We start from the raw sequence: 23525 nt of genomic DNA on the forward strand, positions 1-23525 counted from the left end.
CAATTTTATTTCCTGTGAAGTTAATCAAAAATAGAGTTCTTTTGATTTGTTTTTTTCCACATTAACTTGTGTTGACACACCCAGATTGTAAAACAGGACCAAAATTTATTTTCAATTGTTTCCAAGTTGTCAGTTTCTGATTTTTTGCCTTCTGTTTGTACCTAAAATTAAATATTCGAACTCACTGAAGAAAATGCTGTGTCAGGTTTTCTCGATGTTGCTCAGAAAACGGTTTTCAAAATTTCTAGAATATCTCTTTCATTAAAACCCCATTATGAAACAACATTCTCCTAGTTTTCTGGACCACTTTTTTTCAGTTCCAGAACAATTTTTCAGCATTTTATTCCGAAAAAGTGTCAAACTATCCACCTCACTACAAGATCCACTCCGTTTATTTGGGCAATTTACTAAAAAAATGTCTAAGAAATCGTCTTCAGTAGTTTTTTTTTAAAATTGCAACATTTTCTTTGCATGGACTCTTCTTTTTGTTGGAAGCATTGTTTTCATGCTCATAACGTTTGCTCAACTCCTACAATTGAAAAGTCCAATATATCATTTTACATTTTATCGAGCAAATATTATTAGGGTCTGGTTTTGTCCTAACTGTCAGCAAATTTGTTTGCCAGTAACTGAACCACGCTATATTTGCAGTCTCAAGATTTTGTTGCTGCTATAACCTCTTTTCGTAGTTTTTCCTCCACAAACCAATTATTTCTAGCCAACTATAACAAGTGTAATAATCTTTTAAGTGTAGTGTACGCGACTCCGATGATATCACCGAAAAAATTTGGCATTCAGAGCAAATGGCATTTTGATCTGAGATATTAGCAAAAAAAAAATTTGAAGTGAGTTTACAAATTGCCAGATTTTCTTTTATGCAGTGGCAGATTTTTAGACTCGCAAAAATAGTGTTTTAAGCAGCATTATGCTAAAGTGGCTCTACTAAAGCGACTTCAAAAATCTTACTGAGATTTTGAACAGCCACGCGGTTCTCAACGAATGTCAGATTGCATAAGGGCCGCGTTAGAGTCAAGTTCACTGTTAGAAGGTTGAGAGATAACAACCTTATGTAAATTGTGCATAAGATAAGCTTTACATAGCTTGACAAGAAGCTCTACTTGTTCAAGGTATACTTGGCTAGAGAAATAAAGCCTCGAGGAACAAGAAAGAATGTGAGGACGGGTTATAAGAGATGCCCAAGTTCGAGAGCTTAAGACCAGTTGGTGTAAATAGGTATTGCACAAGGCTTTCCAGTAAGAGATGCTGGTTCGAATCCAGTTGTGGTCCATTTTCACAGTAGTTGAGCCTGAATAGACCCCCTAACATTCACCTGTATAAAAAAATTTCGAGACTTCATTCAAAGAGATGAATGAAACACACCCACCAGCTATGTAGACTGAGCTTGCTGAAACCCACACGCAATTCTCTGGGATTGTTGTCTTTGGCAATAATTGTACACGATATAAGGTTTTATTTGTCGTGATGACTATAAATAATCTCTAGTCTTGAGGTACTTGGATTAAATTTTAAAATAATAAAAGAAACAAGTTTGAGATCTGACAATTTTCGTGAAAAGATTGAAACAGGGATATTTTGGTATGTGCATTTTCACATAATGATTCGCAATGACGCGTACAGTGTAAGATGGTTCTATCAATTTTAAGAGAGGAGGCCATTGTGTTGTTAAAAGTGACAACATTATGAAAAACTTCTAAGATTTTTTAAGTCTTAAAAAATAACTTCGATCAAATAATGCACATGTTTTCCTAGTCGCACTGCAAAGTTGCTACTACAGTGAATATAAAAGGACTCAAACATAATTAGCTATCGGGGAAACTTTGCATTAGTTTGTTTTTTTTGCTTTCTTGAAATTAATCGTCGCAGTTTTCTTCCAAAAAATGTAAAACAGGCAAAAAATTATTTTTTGTCACCTTTTTTTATTTGCCATTTTTTGTTTCCAACTTTTGAATAGCAACTAAAAATCTTTCTACAGAAAAGTCATTTGATAGATTGTTTAATTTCATTTTTTGCGTCTTTTATGTTTTAATTCAACATGTTTCTGCTAGTGGAGCCAAACACTTACAAAATCATTAATTTCTAAACGAGACATTAAAAATTCTGCCACAGTCGTATAACTGATTTGAGAAATTTCTCTGTACAGTTTTTTTCAATGTTTAGTGAAATAATTGTTGCATTACATTTTGTACTTGCTGCTATGCATTCGCAAAAAATATGTTTAAGTAAGATAGAAAAAATAGCAATTGACACAATTTATCAAGGAAGAATTTTTACGTGTCTGCCTCCCAATGAATTTCAATCTCAAAGATTCATTGACTGGTTAATTAAGCTTTATTTTGTTTTCGATACCTCAATGATGACTTATTTTCGATACCTCAATTAGGAATAAGAAATTTGACAGAAGATATGGAACATGGAAAAAGGTTGGAAATGTTGCATATTCTCCAATTAGATCTAATAGCTCCATTCATGACTGAATGGTAGATTGCACCGTGTAATTTGTAAAAATTAGAACGATTGAATACAAAATTGGGAAAAAATTATCGATTTAAATTTTATTTTTTGGTTCTATTAGAACTAAAAATCTCACATTTATACCGATGCAAGCATTAAATTTGTTATCTATTGATTGACTCGATCAAACTATCTTGTGATTTAAAATTGTCGATCAAACTCTTTTTTAATAGCCGCACAGCGATAGCTGGGGCTATTATTGGCCTTCTCTTGGTTTTTTTACGACTCGAAGAGGAGTATTGGTTTTCTCTCGGTTTTTTTTTTTTTTTTTACAGGAAGTAGATTTGTTCAAGCGGCATTTTGACCTAAAAGCGAAAGTGAGAAAAGCTGTCTTGGTGAACAAATTTTCGCTAAGCGAGAGAAGTTTTTTGATCATGCGCTACGTTTAGTGAATGACTTTTTGACTTTGAAAAGTAGTTTTTGACTGAATGGCATATATAGATAACCGTTTTTAGCCGTTTTTTCGTCTAAGTGGCCAATTTTTTTTGCTTGCAATTTGGTTTTTTGTAGAAATAATTTTTATTCGATACTATATTGAAATGCCAACATCGGAGATTGATGCCACAGTGTTTTGCAGAGCCTGAATATGGGTTTCAATTTGAAAATTGGCACATATTTTTTGATTTTTTAGTTAATTTTTGACTTTTTTCTATTAATTACTTCATTCTTAGATCATTTAACCGTCTTTTTGTCAAAAATCAGTTCATTTGGCAACTTCCCTTTGATAATTCATACTTAACGCCTCTCTCTACCTCGGTGTATTTTTGTTTTATAAAATTGTACATATGCTAATCCGATTTTGGTAGTTTTTTCCCGATTTTTGTCAGTTTTTTGTTTGTATTTTGATTGTAATTACTAGAAATAGTCTTTTTGTGCAACATGAGGGACCTTAATTGCGTTTTAATAAAAATTCAATCATTTTTTGGAGTTCAGTTTTTGAAAAACAGTTGAAGCTTTTTCGTAAATGCAGTCTTAAAAGTTTTTTGATAATTTTTTTTTTGCAAAATGTTTCAATGTTTTATATTTTTGAGTTCTGCTTTTTCCTTTTTTTTGTTCTCTTCAGGAGGATAGATTTTTGTATCGGATGACTAGTTATCTTTTCTAGGTCTCGAATGTTGAGCAGTGAACTGTATTTGTTTTTCTTGATTTTTTAATTTGATTTTTAACTTTTTAAAAAACAAGAATGCCTTTTTGTTACGGTGTTCCTTACATTGTGCCCATATTCTTAAAATTCTAGTTAGTATCATTCTAGCTTTGTCCTGGCACCTATTTTTATTTTTGGTATATTGATTTTTTCAGCTTCCATTTTTCATGAAAGCTGTATTAAAAGTTTTTTGACCTTTTTCTGTAAAATATTTAATGTTTCGTATGTTTGATATCTGGTTTTTCTTATTTTTTGTTTACTTCAGGAGAACAGATCTTTATATTGGACGACTAGTTATCTTTTCTATGTCTCTAATGCTGAACAATGAAATGTATTCGTTTTTCTTGAATTTTGTTTTTTTTTTATTTTTGAATTTCAAAAATCAAGAATGTGTTTTTATTACGGTGTTCCTCATATTGTGTCCATTTTCTTATCATTCTAGTTAGTATCTTTTTAGTTTTGTCCTGGCAGCTTTTTATGGCACATTTATTTTTGGTTGTTTCAGTTGTTAAAAAATTGAATGATTTCAGCATTTTCTTGGATTTTCGTCATTTCTTTGCAATTGATTTCATTAAACACAAGGCAGTACTGAGAGTTTGCTAGCCAGCTTTTTCCAAAAGCTCTACTTAATACTATCTACTGCAACTTCCTTCCGGCCTTGGTGTTAATTTAAACGATTTTTTGCCTTTGAACATTTTTCTGCTGCTTGTCTTTTCTATGATTATTTTAATTTTTGAATTAGTTTTAAATCATGTTGTCTAGCATATGCAGAATAAGGGAGAAGTATGTGCCGTTTTTTGTTTTAATTGCAGTGATTAGAACTGTAATTATAGTGGTTTTCTGATTCTTAAATTTGAGTATTCTTTTTTTTAAAAAAAAGATTTAAATTAGTTTCTAAGATTGTTATCTGCCGTTTGCTTTTCTGATCTTTTTGAGATCATAATCATGAATTATTTGAGGGCAATTGATAGCCCTTTCAGCTGTTTTAGGCCATCAGTATTTTGACCTGCTTTTCTATTTCGGATTTTTTAACGTTATCAAACATTTTCATCAACATAAAATTTTGCTGCACTTTTTTCTTGGTGACAGTGGTTTAAGTTTCACCAATTTTTAGATCAGACCAGGGGAGGTAATGAGTTAATGGTTGAATTCAAATGGTAATTGCTTCAGCTGCAATTAGGGTTTTGTTTGTTCTTCGAGTCGCTTCCGGAATTCTTCCGGCTATGTTTTTTATTTCGTTGTCATGATTTTTGTTACGACCATATGACGTCACAGCAACTTTTTGTTCATTCGCTCATGCAATTTTAACTGAATTGCATGTGTGACGTCATTTTTCGCTCTTAGTGGAGCGAGTTTTTTTGTTCATGCGCGTGATTAAATTTTTGGTCACGCTTGACTTACCTCTCTCTCAAAAATGACTTCCTCACTTTGAAATTGACTTTATTTATTTTAATTCAAAGAGATAAGGTCAAATGGGTGTGTGTCACTCTAAATGAAGGTTATTTGAGATATGCTATAGAGGCAGCAATAACTTATACAGATTTTTAATCAAAATATAACAGATCAGCCTGCAATGAAAAGAGGAATTTTTTTGGTCTGTCTTTTTTAATGTTTTTTTAGACTGCCGATCTACGAATCTATTGCGGCTATTTTCTGGCAATCTGCCAGCTATGTTCAACTATAGACGTCACAAATGAACTCAATTTGGTGCTTTACTATGAATTATTAATTTTTATTAACTTCATATCAAGGTTTTGGTACAATTTATGATATTTTTTGTTGATATAAAATGCCACATTTTTTGCCCAGTGGTGGTAATAATGTCGAAACAAACTATTAATTTGTCGGATGAAAAATGTCCTGCCATTGCAACAAAATTGCTAAAAGTTGAAGAAAAAACACAGAGCAATTGATCAAATTTTTCAAAACTTCAAATTCGTTGAGAATTTGATTAAAAATAGGCATATTATTGTTCCGACCCCACTTGTGGGGGGGGGGGGGGGGAGGAGGAACTATACACTCAAATGGGTTGTTTTTGTTCAGACAATTTTGGCCGGTTGATATATTCAACGGAGAGAAATGTGAGTGGTACCATTAAAAAGCTCATCCAGTGTACAATTCGAAATTAAAAAGATTTTTTTGCATTTCGTATTTTTCGTGGAGTTAACGAGGTTTAAAACTTCATGTGAACACGGGATATTTGGTTCACTTTTGTTCACTTTTACTGTAATTTTTGTTCGCATTAACATTTTTTCTCTGAAAGTTTTTTTTCTGAATTAGATTTCATGCCACAAAATGAATAATTTTTGTGTTCCTAATAGACGAAAGGCGATAAAAAAGACTAGTTTTTGTCTCATAGGGAAGTTTACTTTCAAAAAAATTCAAATTCTATTTGAGTTCTCTTTTTTTTAAAAAAAATGTGATTTAAAGTTGTTGATCAAACTCTTTTTCATCTATAGATGTCACAAACGAACTCAATTTGGTGCTTTACTAAGAATTATTAATTTTTATTAACTTCATATCAAGGTTTTGGTACAATTTATGATAATTTTTGTTGATATAAAATGCCACATTTTCTGCCCAGTGGTGGTAATAATGTCGAGACAAACTATTAATTTGTCGGTTGAAAAATGTCCTGCCATTGCAACAAAATTGCTAAAAGTTGAAGGGAAAACACAGAGCAATTGATCAAATTTTTCAAAACTTCAAATTCGTTGAGAATTTGATTAAAAATAAGCATATTATTGTTCCAACCCCACTTGTGGGGGAGGAACTATATACTCAAATGGGTTGTTTTTGTTCAGACAATTTTGGCCGGTCGATACATTCGACGAAGAGAAATGTGAGTGGTACCATTAAAAAGCTCATCCAGTGTAGAATTCGAACTTAAAAAGATTTTTTTTGCATTTAGTATTTTTCGTGGAGTTAACGAGGTTTAAAACTTCATGTGAACACGGGATATTTGGTTCACTTTTGTTCACTTTTACTGTAATTTTTGTTCGCATTAACATTTTTTCTCTGAAAGTTTTTTTTCTGAATTAGATTTCATGCCACAAAATGAATAATTTTTGTGTTCCTAATAGACGAAAGGCGATAAAAAAAGACTAGTTTTTGTCTCATAGGGAAGTTTACTTTCAAAAAAATTCAAATTCTATTTGAGTTCTCTTTTTTTTAAAAAAAAATGTGATTTAAAATTGTCGATCAAACTCTTTTTCATCTATAGACGTCACAAACGAACTCAATTTGGTGCTTTACTATGAATTATTAATTTTTATTAACTTCATATCAAGGTTTTGGTACAATTTATATTTTTTGTTGATATAAAATGCCACATTTTTTGCCCAGTGGTGGTAATAATGTCGAGACAAACTATTAATTTGTCGGTTGAAAAATGTCCTGCCATTGCAACAAATTTGCTAAAAGTTGAAGGGAAAACACAGAGCAATTGATCAAATTTTTCAAAACTTCAAATTCGTTGAGAATTTGATTAAAAATAAGCATATTATTGTTCCGACCCCACTTGTGGGGGGAGGAACTATATACTCAAATGGGTTGTTTTTGTTCAGACAATTTTGGCCGGTCGATATATTCGACGAAGAGAAATGTGAGTGGTACCATTAAAAAGCTCATCCAGTGTAGAATTCGAACTTGAAAAGATTTTTTTTTGCATTTCGTATTTTTCTTGGAGTTAACGAGGTTTAAAACTTCATGTGAACACGGGATAATTGGTTCACTTTTGATCACTTTTACTGTAATTTTTGTTCGCATTAACATTTTTTCTCTGAAAGTTTTTTTTCTGAATTACATTTCATGCCACAAAATGAATAATTTTTGTGTTCCTAATAGACGAAAGGCGATAAAAAAGACTAGTTCTTGTCTCATAGGGAAGTTTACTTTCAAAAAAATTCGAATTCTATTTGAGTTCTCTTTTTTAAAAAGATGTTGCGTATTTTTTAAGTCACATAGAGACCAGTCACTTTTCATATCGAGGTTCCGTTAAGGGCTAACCTCATTTACAACCAAATGAAGCCCAATGAACAAAAAATTCGTTTTCAAGGATTCGCTCTTTTTTTCGATTCTCAGTTTTCGTAATGAAATTTTGATTTTCTTTTTGAAATTTTACTAAATTTTTGGATACCTGTGGCTTGAACTCATGGAGTGAAAGTGCAATAGGTTTCTTAAGCAGAATTAAGTGAACCTATCTAGTGCTTTGAGTGGACAGCTAATGGCTGTTAGGACTTTAAAAATAAATTTTTGAAATTTTTTTTGATATTGACCAATCATAAATTTATTTTCGTGAACTGTAACTCAGTCTGATTAAAGAATTTCTTTTCTACTTCAACAAAACATTATCTCGTTAACAGGTTTTATCTTCTAACTATTGTTTATATGACTTCAATGCCCCATATGACTTCAGTTTTTTTAATATTTGGACATTTTGTATTATTGGTTCCTTTTAAAATCTTATTACGTAATCCTAATATTGATGGCTCCCATTGGTTTAGAGAAGACGTTTAATGGATCATAGATAAAGTTTTCAAAGAAAAAACTTTTATTAAAAAATTTTGGATAATTTTATTGTAAGTTTGGTTCCTTTTGAAATCTTATCACCTTATCCTAATATTATTAGTTCCCGTCGGCTTAGAGAAGACGTTCAAGGGATCGTAGAAAAATTTTTCAGACAAAATTTTATGATTTTGATGGCTTCGATGCTTTCTTCTCGCATTTTTCTACTGAACTTTTGGATTTTGCCGGTATTTTTTGTTGTTTTCTTAGTCAGTGGCATGTTGTAATGTCTTATTGATGACTTACAAATGACAAACATCCTTGTCGACTCATTTCGGCATAATTTAGCGTATTTATTGGCTTTCGTTGGAAGCTATTGAAATTAATGGCTGTTAGTACTTTAAAAAAAATTTGAAAGTTTTTTTGAACATAAATCAATCTAAAACTTATTTTCGTGAACTGTAAGTCAGTCTCGGTAAAGACAGAACTTTCTTTTCTACTTCAACAAAAATATACCTAGTTAGCGGTTTTATCTTCTAAGTTTTGGTTCCCAGTGATTCGAATCCCGGAAACCCTGCCGGGAAACCCGGGAATTTCATATTTTCTCTGTGATCTTGGCAGGAAATCCGGGAATCTTATTTTGTCCAATAATTTCCCTGGGAAACCCAGAAATCTTATTTTTCCCCGTTAATCTTGGTAGGAAACACGGGAATGTCAACTTTTCCAATGATCTCAGCAGGGACACCGTGAATAGTAAATTTTTTCTATAGTTTAGCTGGAAACACGTTAACTGTGTATTTTGCCAGTCAAGCATTGGATTTTTGAGTAGATTTGTAGTGAAAACGCAAAGCACAAGAAATATTATCTTGTGAATACTCTTTCTGTTTTTTGCCATTCAAAAATATGCACCTGTCCAGATTTCCAAGCTGCACTTGTTGATACCTTCTGAAGTGTTCTATTAAATTAGTCGGATGTTTGTCATTCGTAAGTCATCAATAAGACATTACAACATGCCATTGACTAAGAAAATAACCAAAACTACAGTCAAAATCCAAAAATTCAGTAGAAAAGTGCAAGAAGAAAGCATCGAAGCCATCAAAATCATAAAATTTTGTCTGAAAAATTTTTCCACGATCCATTGAACGTCTTCTCTAAGCGGGAACTAACAAAATTAGGATAACTTGATAAGATTTCAAAAGGAACCAAAATTACAATAAAAATTATCAAAAAATTTTTTAAAAAAATATGAGAACGCGTGCATCGAAATCAAAAAAATTTTTGACTTCGATGCACGAGTTCTCAAAATTTTTTTTAAAAAAAATTTGGATGAATTTTATTGTAATTGTGGTTCCTTTCGAAATCTTATCACCTGTCCCCATTGTGGCATAATTTAGCGTATTTTTTGGCTTCCGTTGGAAGCTATTGAGTTTTATGGCGTTGATACTACGGGTTTTCTCAAAAGTTTCATGGTTTTAATGTATTTTTTATTGTCATAAGACTTTTTGTGATGGGTCATTGATAGCTTATGTATGAAAGATATCATTGCTTTCCCATTGTGGCAGAACCTAGCGTGTTTATTTATTTCCGTTCAAAGCTATTGAATTTAATGGCTTTGATACTAGAAGTTTTTCTCAAAAACTTCGCGGTTTTTATAAAATTTTTGTTCATATTTGTTGTTTTTCAATTCATTTTGTAGCAATAAAAACAATCCCATTGCTGTTAAAAAATTAATGGAAAATAGAAACGTTTTTACTGAAAAGTTCATTCTCTAATGGCTTTGACACTCTTTTCGCTTAGTTTTGCTGTTTGTGCCTTCAATCTTTAGACAGCATTTAAAAACTAACCGGTCTCATAAGCTTGTAATTGAAGATTAATTGAACAACGTTACATGAAGCAGTCAGTTTATAGCGAACAGTCTTAATGTTTATGATATTATAAATTTTAACAAAATTTCGTGGTTATGTTGTATTTGTTCATATTTGTTGATTTTTTGAAGTTATATTGATAAGAAAGAGGAATTCCATTGCAGTAAAAAATAAAAAAAACTAATTGAAGATAGACAAGTTTTTAGTGAAAAATTCAATTATTAATTTTAAAAAAAATTTTTTTCTTGAGTTTGCTTTTTTTGCCTGTTTTTGTTTTTTAGGTAGCCGTATGTATGTGTTACGTGAAGCAGTCAGTTTATAGCGAATAGCCTTAATGTTTATGAGTTACATTTTCAAATGTTTTCCAAACTTTTCGTTTTTTTTGTTCTTTTTGTCAAATCGTAACTTATTCTCATCATTGAGAGGTCCCATCCAATTCCTTGAGTTTCGAAAATTAACATGTCTACTGATATTATGTCATAACTGATGTTTCGTTTGTTGGGAAATATGCTTTTTCATAAAAGTTTTGTGAGTGGCGTATTTGTGTTTCTTTTTCTCTTCTTTTAGCACATTCGGGTAATAAGATTCCAAAGATTTTCAAATGTGGCACAAATGAACTTATTTATTCTTTCACCATAATTTTATCTGATTTAGTATAAACAAAAACCTAAATAAAATACGTAATTTTTAGATAATAGCTAATGATTTTAATGGCTTCAATAATTTTTGTTTTCGCAAACTGTTTGTAATTTTTTGAGATTTTCTGCATCTTTAGTCCGTTCCTAAGGCTTAGTCTAACCAAAGACAAGTCCCATTGGTTTCATAATGACTTTTTAGTAACATTATCAGGAAATTTATTGTTATAAGCTAAAGATCTTTAGACTTTTGAAACTATTTGGTTCAAAAAATGTCGATTTATTTTTGAATATAATCTCATTTTTTCTTCTCTTTGTCGACTTGTTACCCAGTCTCGTCAAGGAAAACATCCATCTTCCGTATAGTTAGGACAAACTAAATTTGTGTGGTCAAGATTTTATCTGATTGCATTTTGACGTTGTTACTAGGTGCTTTTAAGTTTAGATAATGAGTTTTCGCCGTAAAATTTTTGTTTTTGCTTATTTTGTTGTTTTTTCTTTCTTCTCGTAGTCTTTTGAATGGCAGATCTTGTGAGCGCTGCATTGAGGCATGGCATTGTGTAATTCAATTAGTAGTTAGGTTTTTTACTATTTTTTTAAACTCTTTATATATTTTTGTTCTCTTCTCTTGGTCGACAATTAAGTCAAAAATGTAGATGAGCTCTGGTCGGAACATCATGTGCGAACGCACATTAACGAGCCTCCTTGTTTACATTTAAAATGACTCTTCCCATAATTGAGCTTTATTTGAGTTACGACATAAAAAAATGCAAGAAAAACGTTCGAATAAGATAAAGTTCGAATAAGATAAAGACCGACATACATCTTATTCCTAATCTTCCTTCTAGACAGTGGGATGCACAATCTTCCTTGTCGTTGTTGACAATATTGCTTGTTCTTTTTGGGTTAGTGCTTTTGAGAAAGGTGGAAAAATATCATTAGTGTCTGATTGGGGGCTGCTTTTTGAACTATTGCTAAATTATGTTACAATCAGCAAAAATTTTACAAATCAAATGAGATCAAATGCATAAAGTACCTTTTGTTAAATCTCAAATGGAAATCTCATAAATGGAGAACTTAAAAAATGAACAGAAGTTGTGAAAATCGGGAAACTTCAATAAATTCTCTCCAAAGACGAAAATTGAGCCTCTGTGATTAGCTGAAGAGATATGATGGTAGATTTTTATGGGGTACACGAGGACAATTTTCTGAAATGTTACCTTTATTTTTTTTACTCTGAACAATGTATAAGCAGACTAATGACGTGTCTTGTCAGTACTTTCTTCAATTGTTAAGCGTGGTTTGAACTCATTTTTTGCTTCATGTCTGCTCCATAATAATAGAAAATAATCTTTTGTTCATCCTGAGCTATATTAGCACTTTTGGCGTATAAACGTCAGCGTGTTTTGTCACAATTTGACATCGTATTGCGCGTAGTTGTCATAATACAGACTTTTTATTAAACAGTATACAATACACAAAGGAGCTATCCACATAGCCAAGGGATATAATTCCATGTACGAGGAAAAACTGGGAAAACATGCCTTTGCAGCTTGGAGCTCACCAAATTTTCAACTTTTCCATTTCACGTCTCCTTTGGATATTTCCCTTCCATAAAATCAATTATTTTCACAACACATTTGTTATCCTCAAGTTAAATATAAAGTGTCTGTTTTTAATGAAAATAAATTTGCCATTTGCACGGCTGGTTTAGCTTGTTCAAATCTATGTTAAACTCGTGTTTCAATTCAAATCTTAATACAGAATGGCTCTTAGCTTTATTACTCTTTCAACTGCGGTATTTGTATGTGTTTAAGCTCCACGCCGAACTTATCAAACGCCGGTTGTATCATAACGAACCCTTCAGTGGGTCAGAACGGCACTTCTTCCAATTTGCCCGCCGATAATTACTTCTCAATACCCGACCCGGGAAGTCAGCCGAACTTGAACCCCGAATCTGGAAGGAATTATATGCCCCACTATGGTATTGATTCCGCTTATGGACTGTCAATGCCCGCCATTCCCAACTACCCATTACAGAGCCATGGTTACAGTAGGGTAAACTATGGACCACCCCCAAATTTTGACCCAAACTTCAACCAGGGTCCACTGTCAACATCCCCACCTGGTAATTACAGCTATGGGCAGACAATGAGTCATCAGACGGGTTCTCCTCCATCATCCGGATCAGATTTTTACCCGAATGGCCAGAACCAGTTTATGCTTATGGGTTTAGTAGACCATAATGGGCGGCCATTGTCCATGACGGGAGAGGTGCTTACGTCACAAGAGGTTCTCATGAGGAGACAAAACGCAAGGTCAGTCAAATCAATAAATGAAAATGGTCTAAATTGAGCATCACCTTATGATCGGATGGATTGCTTATAACACCTGCATGTATTCAATGATATTGACCGCGATCATTAATTAATTTGATCTCGAATTTTTTGGCATTTCAAATGGCATCTCAACATATGAAAAAACCTACCCATAAATTAGGATTCATAAACACTATTACTTTTCAACTTAGCTTTATTTGAGAATAAGCTTGTACAAAAACGTTTTTAAACTATTTTTTCCAATCGTTAAAAAAAATTCTGTCTCTTAAACGTGTGGATATTTTTGTCAGATTCCCACCTATTTGCTAATTCTCAGTAACTGTAAAATTAGGTGATCAACGTTCTCCTTATTAGTAAAACGCAGAAAACCCATAATTTCTGCATAGAAAGAGACAAAGTTTGGACCCCAAGTACTAATGAAATCCATAAATTGGGGAGAGAAAGCCAACTGATCGTAGTAACAACGAGCTGGAATCAATCGATACTGTACAAATTGCACATTTTCCTTATTCAGTTTTGTAAACACAAATTCTAACTGCTGTCTAAAGTAAGCTGACACTCATTGCGCATAGCTATTACATGCTGCCAAGGATTTGTGAATTTCTATCTTTATTTACGTAACTACTTAGGAATTTGTTTTTTTTTAATAAAAGATAAAAAAATAAAGATATCAATAAAAAATAAAAAATCTGATGTTTTCCAGTGTTCTCTGCATATATATATATATATATATATATATATATATATATATATATACATATATAGGTTTTGATGTGCTCATTACTCAACAATTGACCTATCTGTGTTTCCGAGGTGAAAATGCAAAAATAACAATTTAAAGTTTCACTTAAAATTTTCGTCTTTTTTCCTGAAAGTGAGCAAGCATCATTCTTTTTTGTTCTGTTCTAGTAACAATCGGCGAAAATTTCGAAATATGCAAATTTTGCTCAGTTTTTGTTCAGTTTTTAGAAAAACAGTTGAACGTTCCACTTGTGTATTCTAAAAATGCTTGTGATTTTGCAATTATAATTATGTTGTCTATAGCTCTTCTTGATTGCTAAGAAGTTATTTTTTCACATTTTGCTTTCTTTATTTAAAAACTAATCATTTCTGGCATTTTTGAACTAAATTTAGAACCCACGTATTAATAAAGTCCATATTTTAGAAAGAAAGAGCCAGTTTGTCGTAGTAGCTCGAATTAATCGGTACTCTACAAATACCAGACTTTCTTTTTTCAAGTTCTAACAGCTGTCCAAACCAAGTTGAGGGTCATTGCGCGTAGCTATTGCAAGCTGCCGAAGATTTTTTGAAACTAAAATTATTTTAATAATTTTTATCTTTATTTTCGAACTGACTTAGGTTTTTTAAATTTTCAGATATTAACAAAAAAGTTACGTTGTATTCCAGTTTTATCTGCATAAATTTAAGTTTTGGTGTGCACACTATTTAACAACTGACTTATCTGTGTTTCCGAGGTAAACATGCGAATTTAACAATTTAAATTTTCCCTTAAAGTTTTTATCTTTTTATGTTTTTTCCTGAAATTGAACCAGTATTCTAAAAATGATTGTGATATAAAAATAATTATTATATTCGTCTAAAGCTCTTCTTGATTGATATTTTTTCCCCATTTTTCTTTCTTTTTTTTGAAAATTAACCGTTTCTAGCATTTTCGAACTACTGCAAATTTTTCATCATTGAATTCTGCAAATTTTTCATCATTGAAATAGCTCGGATAAAACAAGAATACCTTACACATATATTCCGATACCCTTTCTGTGTCCGTCCTGTTTTTTTGCTCTAACCTAACATCTATTTCTAAGTTAACATCAAAACCTTTAAATCTTTGAACAAAGCTAGACAATCTTTTTGGACAGAACTTTACTAGACAAAGCTGAACTGTTTGGATTGAAGAGAATAAAGTTGTAGTGACCATATTTTTTAGTGTGTTGTTTGATTGATGTATAATGAAATTACATCAGTCATTAAAAGTTAAAATTCATGCCTAATCAATATTACATGCACAAATTCACATTTTGTTTCCAAAATAAACTGAAAACCATGATAGAACTTTGGCTGGTTCTTCTTTTTAAAGCACTGATTGTCAATTCGAATTTCGCACAACGTTAATCTTCTCATTATTTCATTGTGTTCACGTTTCCTGTAGTTTTTGTAAGAGGATATTTTCAGAATGTCAAAAAAAGTGAAGCTGACAGTTTCAACTCTGCGCCTTGAGATTAAGAGCTATCCTCAATATGTGAGTAATTTGGTTCCTGTCGACAATAACTGAACTTTGGAACTGTTTAGCCACCAAAATTGGCTTAGGTCTGGAACAAATTATCTTAATTTTTTATAAGAACAAGGAGGCTCGTTAATGTGCGTTCGCACATGATGTTCCGACCCGAGCTCATCTACATTTTTTACTTAATTGTCAACCAAAAGAAAAGATAACAAAAATAGACGTTTGAGTTTAAAACAATCGTTGCACAACCTATCTACTAATTGAATTACATATTGCGATGCCTCGTTACAGCGCCAACGAAATCTGACATTAAAGAGACTACGAGACAAAAAAAAACAAACAACAAAATTAGCAAAAACAGTAAATTAGCAAGATTTCACAGCAAAAACTGAAAATCTAAATTTAAAAGCGCCTAGTAACAACGTCAAAATGCAGTCAATTAAAATCTTAACTACTCAAATTTATTTTCTCCTAACTATAGAGCAGATGGAAAGTTTTCTTAATGAGACTAGGTAATAAGTCGACAAAGAGAACGAACAATGAGGCTAAATATAAAAATTAATCAACATTTTTTAAACCAAGAATTTTCAAACATCTTAAAAATCATTAGCTTTTAGCTAAATAATCCTTGATAAATAACTTAAAAATCCTTACAAAACCCAAAGGACTTTTCTTCGATTAGACTAAGCCATTGAAACGAACTAAAGAAAAATTCAAAAAATTAGAAACGATTTGCGAAAGCACAAACTATTGCTACCATTAAAATCACTAGCTATTGTCTGAATATTATGTATTTTTAATTCAATTGTTAATTCTACTAATTCAGCTGAAGGATTTACACTCCGAGATTAAATGAGTTTACTTGCGCCACAATTGAAAACCATTGGAATCTGTTGTTACGCGATTGTTCTGAAAGAAGAGAAAAAGAAACACAAAAATTGACCACTCAAAAAACGTTTATAAAAACGCATATTGCCCATCAAACAAAACATCAGTAACAAATAGTCTGAGGAGATATGTTACTTTTTAATAAACAAGAAGTTGGATGTGACCTGTCCTTGATGAAAATAAGTTACAATTTGACAAAGAGAACAACAAAAGCTGAAAAGTTCGAAAAATATTTGAAAAGGTATATCATAAACATTAAAACTATTCGCTATAAATTGACTAATTCACGTAACACATTAATTCAATCATCAATAGCAAGCATATGAGACATGTCAGCAATTTACGGCTAGCTAAAAAACAAAAACAATCAAAAAGAGCAAACTCCAGAATTTTTTTTTTAAATTAATAAATGAACCTATCACTAAAAACTGGTCTATCTTCAATTAGTTTTTTTTTATTTTTTACTGCAATGGGATTCCTCTTTTTTATCAATATAACTTCAAAAAATCAACAAATATGAACAAATACAATACTACCACGAAATTTTTGAGAAAACTCGTAGTACCAACGCCATTATATTCATTAGCTTTGAGCGAAAGCCCGTAAATACGCTAAATTATATTATGCCTGGTACAACAAGTTTTTTTGCCATTCATATTTCATCAAACAGACCTTACAGCATGTTATTGAGTATGAAAACAACAAAAACAGGCAAAAACCAGAATTCAATAGAAAAGTGCGAGAAGAAAGTGTGGAAGAAAACTTTTTCTGTGATCCACTGAACGTCTTCTCTAAGCCAACGGGAATACGATCTTATTTGAATAATTTGTACTTTTTTGGATAATGTGATGAAGTAACATGAATTCAAAAGTAACCAATAATACGAAAATATCCATTTTTTTAAAATTTTGAAATGTTTTGTTATTGATGTCATATAACCAATAAATAGAAGATAAAACCGCTTACCAGATTCATTTTAGTTGCAGTAGACGGCAAGTAGGTCCTGTCAATACTGACACTGACTAACAGTTCACGAAAAAAGTTTAAGATTGGTTAAATTTCAAAAAAATTTTCGAAAAATTATCTGAAAATTCTTAACAGACATTAAATTCAATAGCTTTCAATTCAATAACGGAAGTCAGTAAATACGCTCAAATGACCCTCGATGGGAATACAGAGATGTTTGTCATGCATAGGTAATCAATAAGACATCACAATAAGTCTTATGAGACTTCACAATAAGACATCACAATAAGACATAACAATAAGTCTTTTCTTCTCGCCCTAAGAGCGAGAAGAAAATGTCGAAACCAATTAAACCATAAGTTTTTCTCTGACAACTTTATTTCTGATCCAATAAACGTCTTCTTCAAACCAATGGGAGCTATCATTATTTGCATAATGTGATAAGATTTCAAAAATAACCAAAAATACAAAAATATCCAAAAGTTTTTTAAAAAAATTTTTTGAAATCTTGTACTATTGAAGTCATATAACCAAAAGTTAGAAGATAAAACCAGATTCAATTTGGTTGCAATAGGAAGGATGAGGGTGCTGTCAGCACTGAGACTGACTTACAATTCACGATAATAAGTTTACGATTGGTTAATGTTATAAAAAATTTTCGAAAAACTATTTTTAAAGTGTTAACAGCCATTAGCAGTTCACTCAAAGCACTAGATGTGTTATTGAACATATTGCACTGTTAGTTAATGAGTCCATACCATAGAACTCCAAAAAATTAGTAAAACCTCAAAAAAAATTTCAAAATTTCATTTAAAATTACGAAAAACTCAGAATCGAAGCAATTTTTTTGGTTCATTGGGTTTGAAAACATTTTTTTTGTTCATGGGGCTTAATGTGACTGTAAAGAGGTTTGTAATCAAAAGAATCTCGATATGAAAAATGAATTATCTCTAGGTGACTTAAAAACAGTAAAAAAAATAGAAAAGTTTTATAAAAAAAAGTGCTCTCAAATGGAGTTCGAAATTTTTTTTGATAGTGAACTTCCCTATGAGACCAGAACTAGCCTCTTTTTATTGCCTTGAGTCTATTAGGAACACAAAATTGGTCCAGTTTTTGACGTGAAATTTATTTTTGAAATACTATTTTTATAGAAAATATCTTAATTTGAATCAAAATTACACTAAAAGTGAGCAAAAGCATGTCAAATATCACGTGTTCACACAAAATTTCAATCCCCGATAATTCCTCGAAAAAAAAAACGAAAATCACAAAAACCTTTTTAATTTTGAATTTTAAGAGACCAGAACTAGCTTTGTTATCGGTCTACTGGTAACAAAAAATTCTTTACTTTTTGTAGCATGAAAAGTAATTTTGAAATAATATTTCTATAGAAAAGCCTTAATTTGAACAAAAATTACGCAAAATTCAAAAAAATCATGCTAAAAGTGAACAAAATATCACATTTTGACACAAAACTTTAAACCTCGATAACACGAAATTCAAAAAAATCTTTTTAATTTCGAATTCTACCCTGGGCCAGCTTTTTAATGATACCACTCACATTCTCTGCGATGAATATATCGATCGGCCAAAATTGTTTGAACAAAAAAACCATTTGAGTATATAGTTCCTCTCCCCACAAGTGGGGTCAGAGCAAAAAATCTGGAAAGCAGCTGTGTGGCGGAATTTGTTCATCACTAATTGAACTCCCATTCCAAAGCGAGACACCTGTACGGAATTTCAACCGACGTAAAACGACAGTTTAAGTGCAAATTCTTTTTGAGCTCGTATTTTATTCCAATTCAAAACAGTAGGTAAAAAATTTGTTCTGAGTTGATTTTTCGGAAATCATTTATGTTCAGTCATATTTTCGAAAACTGAAAGTTGAGTTCACTTTACCTCAAAAACTGGTGCGCTGTGAATTGTATTTTTAAATTAAAAAAAATCGATTAAATTGGCTCAAGGTTTTTTAGTCAAAAATTTTACACCTGATTAATTTGAGTTTCAATATTATGAGATCGAAATAATGTGTATATTCCAGAATCGCAAAAGAAAACAGTAATTTGTCTTCAAATGTAAAAGCGCATTAGTTTTTGTTTGCGTTGTTCCGCAAATATCTCTATTCACATTTCATTCTTTTTATTCAAGAAAGTCCTATAATATCTCGAGTTATTATGGATTCATCAAAACCGATAGAAACTTAGCCATCAAATGTACTTTACCGAGACTCTATGAAGTTTTTTTTGCAAAAAGGAAATGAAATTTACGTTGCTATTGTCAAATGCAGTTGACAAATTGAATCAATTGAATTCTCATTTCATTTATCTGTATTTTGAGCCTATTGGAAAATAGGAGAGTTTTAGTTATCCGGAAGTTTAATCAAAAGGAAGAACATCTGAAAAATGACACTCTAATTTGATAAATTTCATTGTATTGACAAAAGAAAATAGGTATTATTCTCAGCAGCAGTTGTTGGCAAATGAAAAATCTTGTACTTGGGGGAAAATTTTGCATTCAACAGAGAAATTTTCAGATTTGTGTAACACAGCGCTTTCTTAGAACGATTTTACAAAGGAAAAATTCTACTAGTTACTTTTACGTAATAAAATTTTACTAGTAATTTTTGAATTGCGTCTAAGATAATCCTTTTCTTAATAACTTTCAGCAAATAATAAACTTTGCTGTACATTTTTGTGTTTTTTAACTCTGAAGAACCAACTTTCTCCGTTTTTAGCCAATGAGAAAGAAAATGGTTCTCGAACAATTTTTTTTAGAGATTAGAGTTAGATGAATTTTGATGATATTTTAAATAATTAAAAATAGTTCTGCATTTGTCCAATAAACTGCTTTTTCAAATCAAAGTTTACACCAGCGCCAAAAAATTGCAGAACTTTCCATTGGTATGTTTTTTTCTGTTTAGTGCGATGGGCGTGTTGCAAAAACTTGCTGTTGTCATCAGTTTTGGCAGGCGTCATTATGTTATAAAATAAGTCAGTATTTATTGAAGGTGACTTCTTAAGTAATTTTCTGAGTTTTTATAGCAACAATTTGTGAAAGTTCTTTGAGTTCATTTTCAAAAATAGCGGGACGTATAATACTTTCGACGTGATGTCTGGAGCAGACGAAAACGGAATCTTAAGAATTCAGCATATATGAATTTCTGGATCTTTTCATCCCCCCCCTCCGTTAAAAAATTATATGTTGTTATATAGCAGGCTATGTAAAAAATAGCACGTGCGCCGAGGGCGTAAAAAAATGTAAGCCCACTAAGCTGGGGGGGGGGAGGCAAAACAATGTGCGGCTAAAACTGATCACGTTGTGATCATGCAGAGTATCTTAGACGACTTTTACATTAGCTGAAAATCAGGAAAAAATGGTATTGCGCTGAAGAAATTTTAAAACTGTTTTAGGTGCTTTCGTCAGGTGTTTAAAAAGCAGTAAGGAGCTAATTCCAACAATCTTGGTACCTAGTTATCCAGACATTTTTTTGTTTTACTTCAAAACGAAGTGCTTCAAAACAAATTTTTTCAAAAATGAACTCATATTAGTCTCATTTAATTATGTATAATCTGCCGTTGATTGGACCATCTTTGTATTTTCTGCGTTTTTTTTTCGAAACAATATACTTTTTTTTTCAAAATATAACCATGTAAATGCTCAAAAACTGTGATTTTGAACGACATGTGGTGTTTTCCCGGGTTTGTTTTTAGTCCTTGTATCTACCCATACTTCGCGCCATTAATGACAAATACAAATAGCTGATAACTGTATAGTTACTTTTTTGTTTTGCAATGTTCACTTCGTGTGCGACATGGAACGAAAGTTGCAACGCACTGATTCTGACTAATTCGTTGGCGTTTTAATGATTAAACTTTAGGTAGAATTTGATTAGTGAGCACTTCCCTGTAATAAAGTGATAAAGAGTACCTTACCCCCATTGTGCGTTTCCAATTGTCTATAAGCACACTCAACATGATTGGGAACTTGATGGGTGAGCAAAACGTACATTACTAAATTTTTAGGCAGTTTATGTGCAGTGTAAAACTACTACTATTGCAGACAGTTTGAGAATTGAGCGCATTTAATTTTTTTATGACCGCTATTTAGCATGTGGCATGTACATGTTTAGTGTTAACTATTTCTGATGAACTAATTGCTCATTTTAATTAAGTTAGAGTAAAGTCATTAAGAAGACTGGCTTATCAAGTTACTAATACTACTTTGTCAAATTCTACACGCAGTCAGAAAGAGAATGTCAAAGCAGCAAAATACTGGATAACAGAATTTTCTTTAAAAAAATGGGCTTTTGAAAAAACAACTTTTTCAAAGACTGAAGTTTCGCCATATATGAACTGATATTTTGGCTGATTGCTTTTAGAATTAACTTCACATTTGATCATTTTGTGGTTGTGCGTTTTGTGGTGTGTTTACTGTTGTGTGATAAATTAAGAAAGTTTTAAGCTTGAATTGAAATTAGATTACTCGCATGGCTGTGTGCAACCACAGGACGGCGTATAGCTCAAAAGTTTGAAAGGTACTCGAACCAGATTATGATTACGGCTGATTGGATTTATAAAGTTTATCTAGAAAAAATACGTTCATTATTTGTTTATCTTTATAACACAGCTGTGCTGCTTTTTTGTTTTTATGCCACACTGTTAATGAAGGTTTGCGCACCTGTGATTTTGCGTATAGAAGTACAATCTTCTACTTTGAGAAAAGTTTAATTATATTTGATCTGATGGTTATTCTTAAACTGAACGCTCATTGATTTTACTTTTGATGGTGAACTGAAAATGCTGTCTGTAAAGCCGCCTCTTTTCTGGTAAGTTGTTGCGCAAACCTATAATAACTATGTAATAACTATAGCGTGTCCCATAAAGTTAAGCGAACGTTTCAAAAGCTACGGAGAGATTTCAAAGGTTAAAGTTCAAATTTAAAATATGTAGAAAAAATTGAAGAATAGAAGCTTAATAAAAAAAACGTTGACATTCAAATGACCACTGTGATGCTCAATTGCCTGTTTTTTGACGTTTTCGAACGTTCGCTTATTTCAACTTTATGGACAGACTATATATGTATTGTTCATGGAAACTAAAAAAACTGTTAACTGTACTGTTTTATGATTAAAGCACTCCAAATAATGCTGGAAGGTTTTCTGTTCAATTTCAAGTGTGCAACAATGCGAGAGATTAAGCACTATTTGTATAAGTTTGCGACAATGTCTTTTTTTAGATGGGACATTGTTTATTCCTCATCGTTTTGGTTCTTTCACCAAAAAGTTTTGACAGAAATTAAAAAATCTTGTCTAAAACTAGTTCATGAAAATCGCAACATTTTCAAATATGAGCTAAGGTTAATTTAAACATTACCAGCCAGCGCCCCTTTTAAATAAATTTTAATTAATTTTACGCCGATACGTTTAATTTTGAGAGAAAATAATCAAATTTCTTTAAAAGTCGTAGAGGCTGAAGTGTTGTTGATTGTTTTTTTTTAAAAGAAAAGATTTTCATGGGGCAACAATTAAACAAATCTTGGAAATGCTTCAATATGCAATCCATGCAACGCTTTTATTTTGTTTAATCAAATGCATAATAACGTTTTGAAACAGTTTTTTTATGCAATTCAGTTGGTCATCGAAAATAAAATTTTCGAGTAATGAATCCAAAATTGAGGAGCATATCCTTTTTGATGTTGAAATATAGTAAAAAGAGCTGAATATAATACCTGATGGCCCGCAGTTTTCCAGGTTTACAATAACGCAAACAACAGTCATTCAGAACAGCAGGTAATTAATTTTCCAAAGTTGCAAAAAACTGGTATGGTTAACAAAAATTGTATCAGGACTTCGTAAGCTTAATTCAAAAATTGCTGATGGAAAGAGCCCTAAACGCTTTTGTTTAAAATCATGGGCTCTCGTTTACAATTTGGATCAATTCAATTGAAACAGTCAAGGCTATTATTGGAGAGAACAGATTGAGTCAACCCGAGATCTTACAAAGTTATTTCGTTTTTGCTAGCAATTTTTACTCTAAATTAAAACAATTAGTTTCCTCCTGGGCGCAAAAATTAATTTTCAATTTTGTATTCGGTCAAGTAAAAAAAGAAGCAAACAAAACTTCTGGTCTGAAACTTCACCGAAAATGTATGAACGGGTAACTTTTTTCGGAATTAACACTGTTTTGTTCTGTTTTATACCTGCGCTTGGAACAGAAGTTTGTAACGGGTCCGAAAATTTGCCCGATTTTCTGAAATCTAGTAACAGAGTTTGTATTTTCCTATCAAATTGAAAAGTTTCTTTTGGCAGAATTCAATGAACTATCGAGCCATCATTTGAAGTTAAATGATTTAATTGAGCTAAGGATGTGAAGCTAAAGAATGTTACATAGACTTTGTAACTTTTGACTG

At 31.7% G+C, this 23525-nt stretch overlaps 1 protein-coding gene across 4 annotated transcripts in view; it reads left to right on the forward strand.

The window, feature by feature from the left end:
- LOC142339458 (uncharacterized) overlaps positions 1–23525 on the forward strand; it is a 191329-nt gene that overhangs the window by 50925 nt on the left and 116879 nt on the right. For 3 of the 4 annotated variants that reach the window (XM_075389495.1, XM_075389496.1, XM_075389497.1), the window contains one exon: positions 12500–13000. In XM_075389495.1, coding sequence (XP_075245610.1) covers positions 12500–13000 — 501 coding nt within the window. Of the gene's footprint in view, positions 1–12499; positions 13001–21792; positions 21943–23525 lie in introns of those variants that run through there. The other variant, XM_075389498.1, reaches the window with a different exon arrangement.

Source organism: Convolutriloba macropyga, chromosome 5 (assembly GCF_964194025.1).
Source record: "Convolutriloba macropyga chromosome 5, txConMacr16.3, whole genome shotgun sequence".
In the NCBI taxonomy this organism is placed as follows: Eukaryota; Metazoa; Xenacoelomorpha; order Acoela; family Convolutidae; genus Convolutriloba; species Convolutriloba macropyga.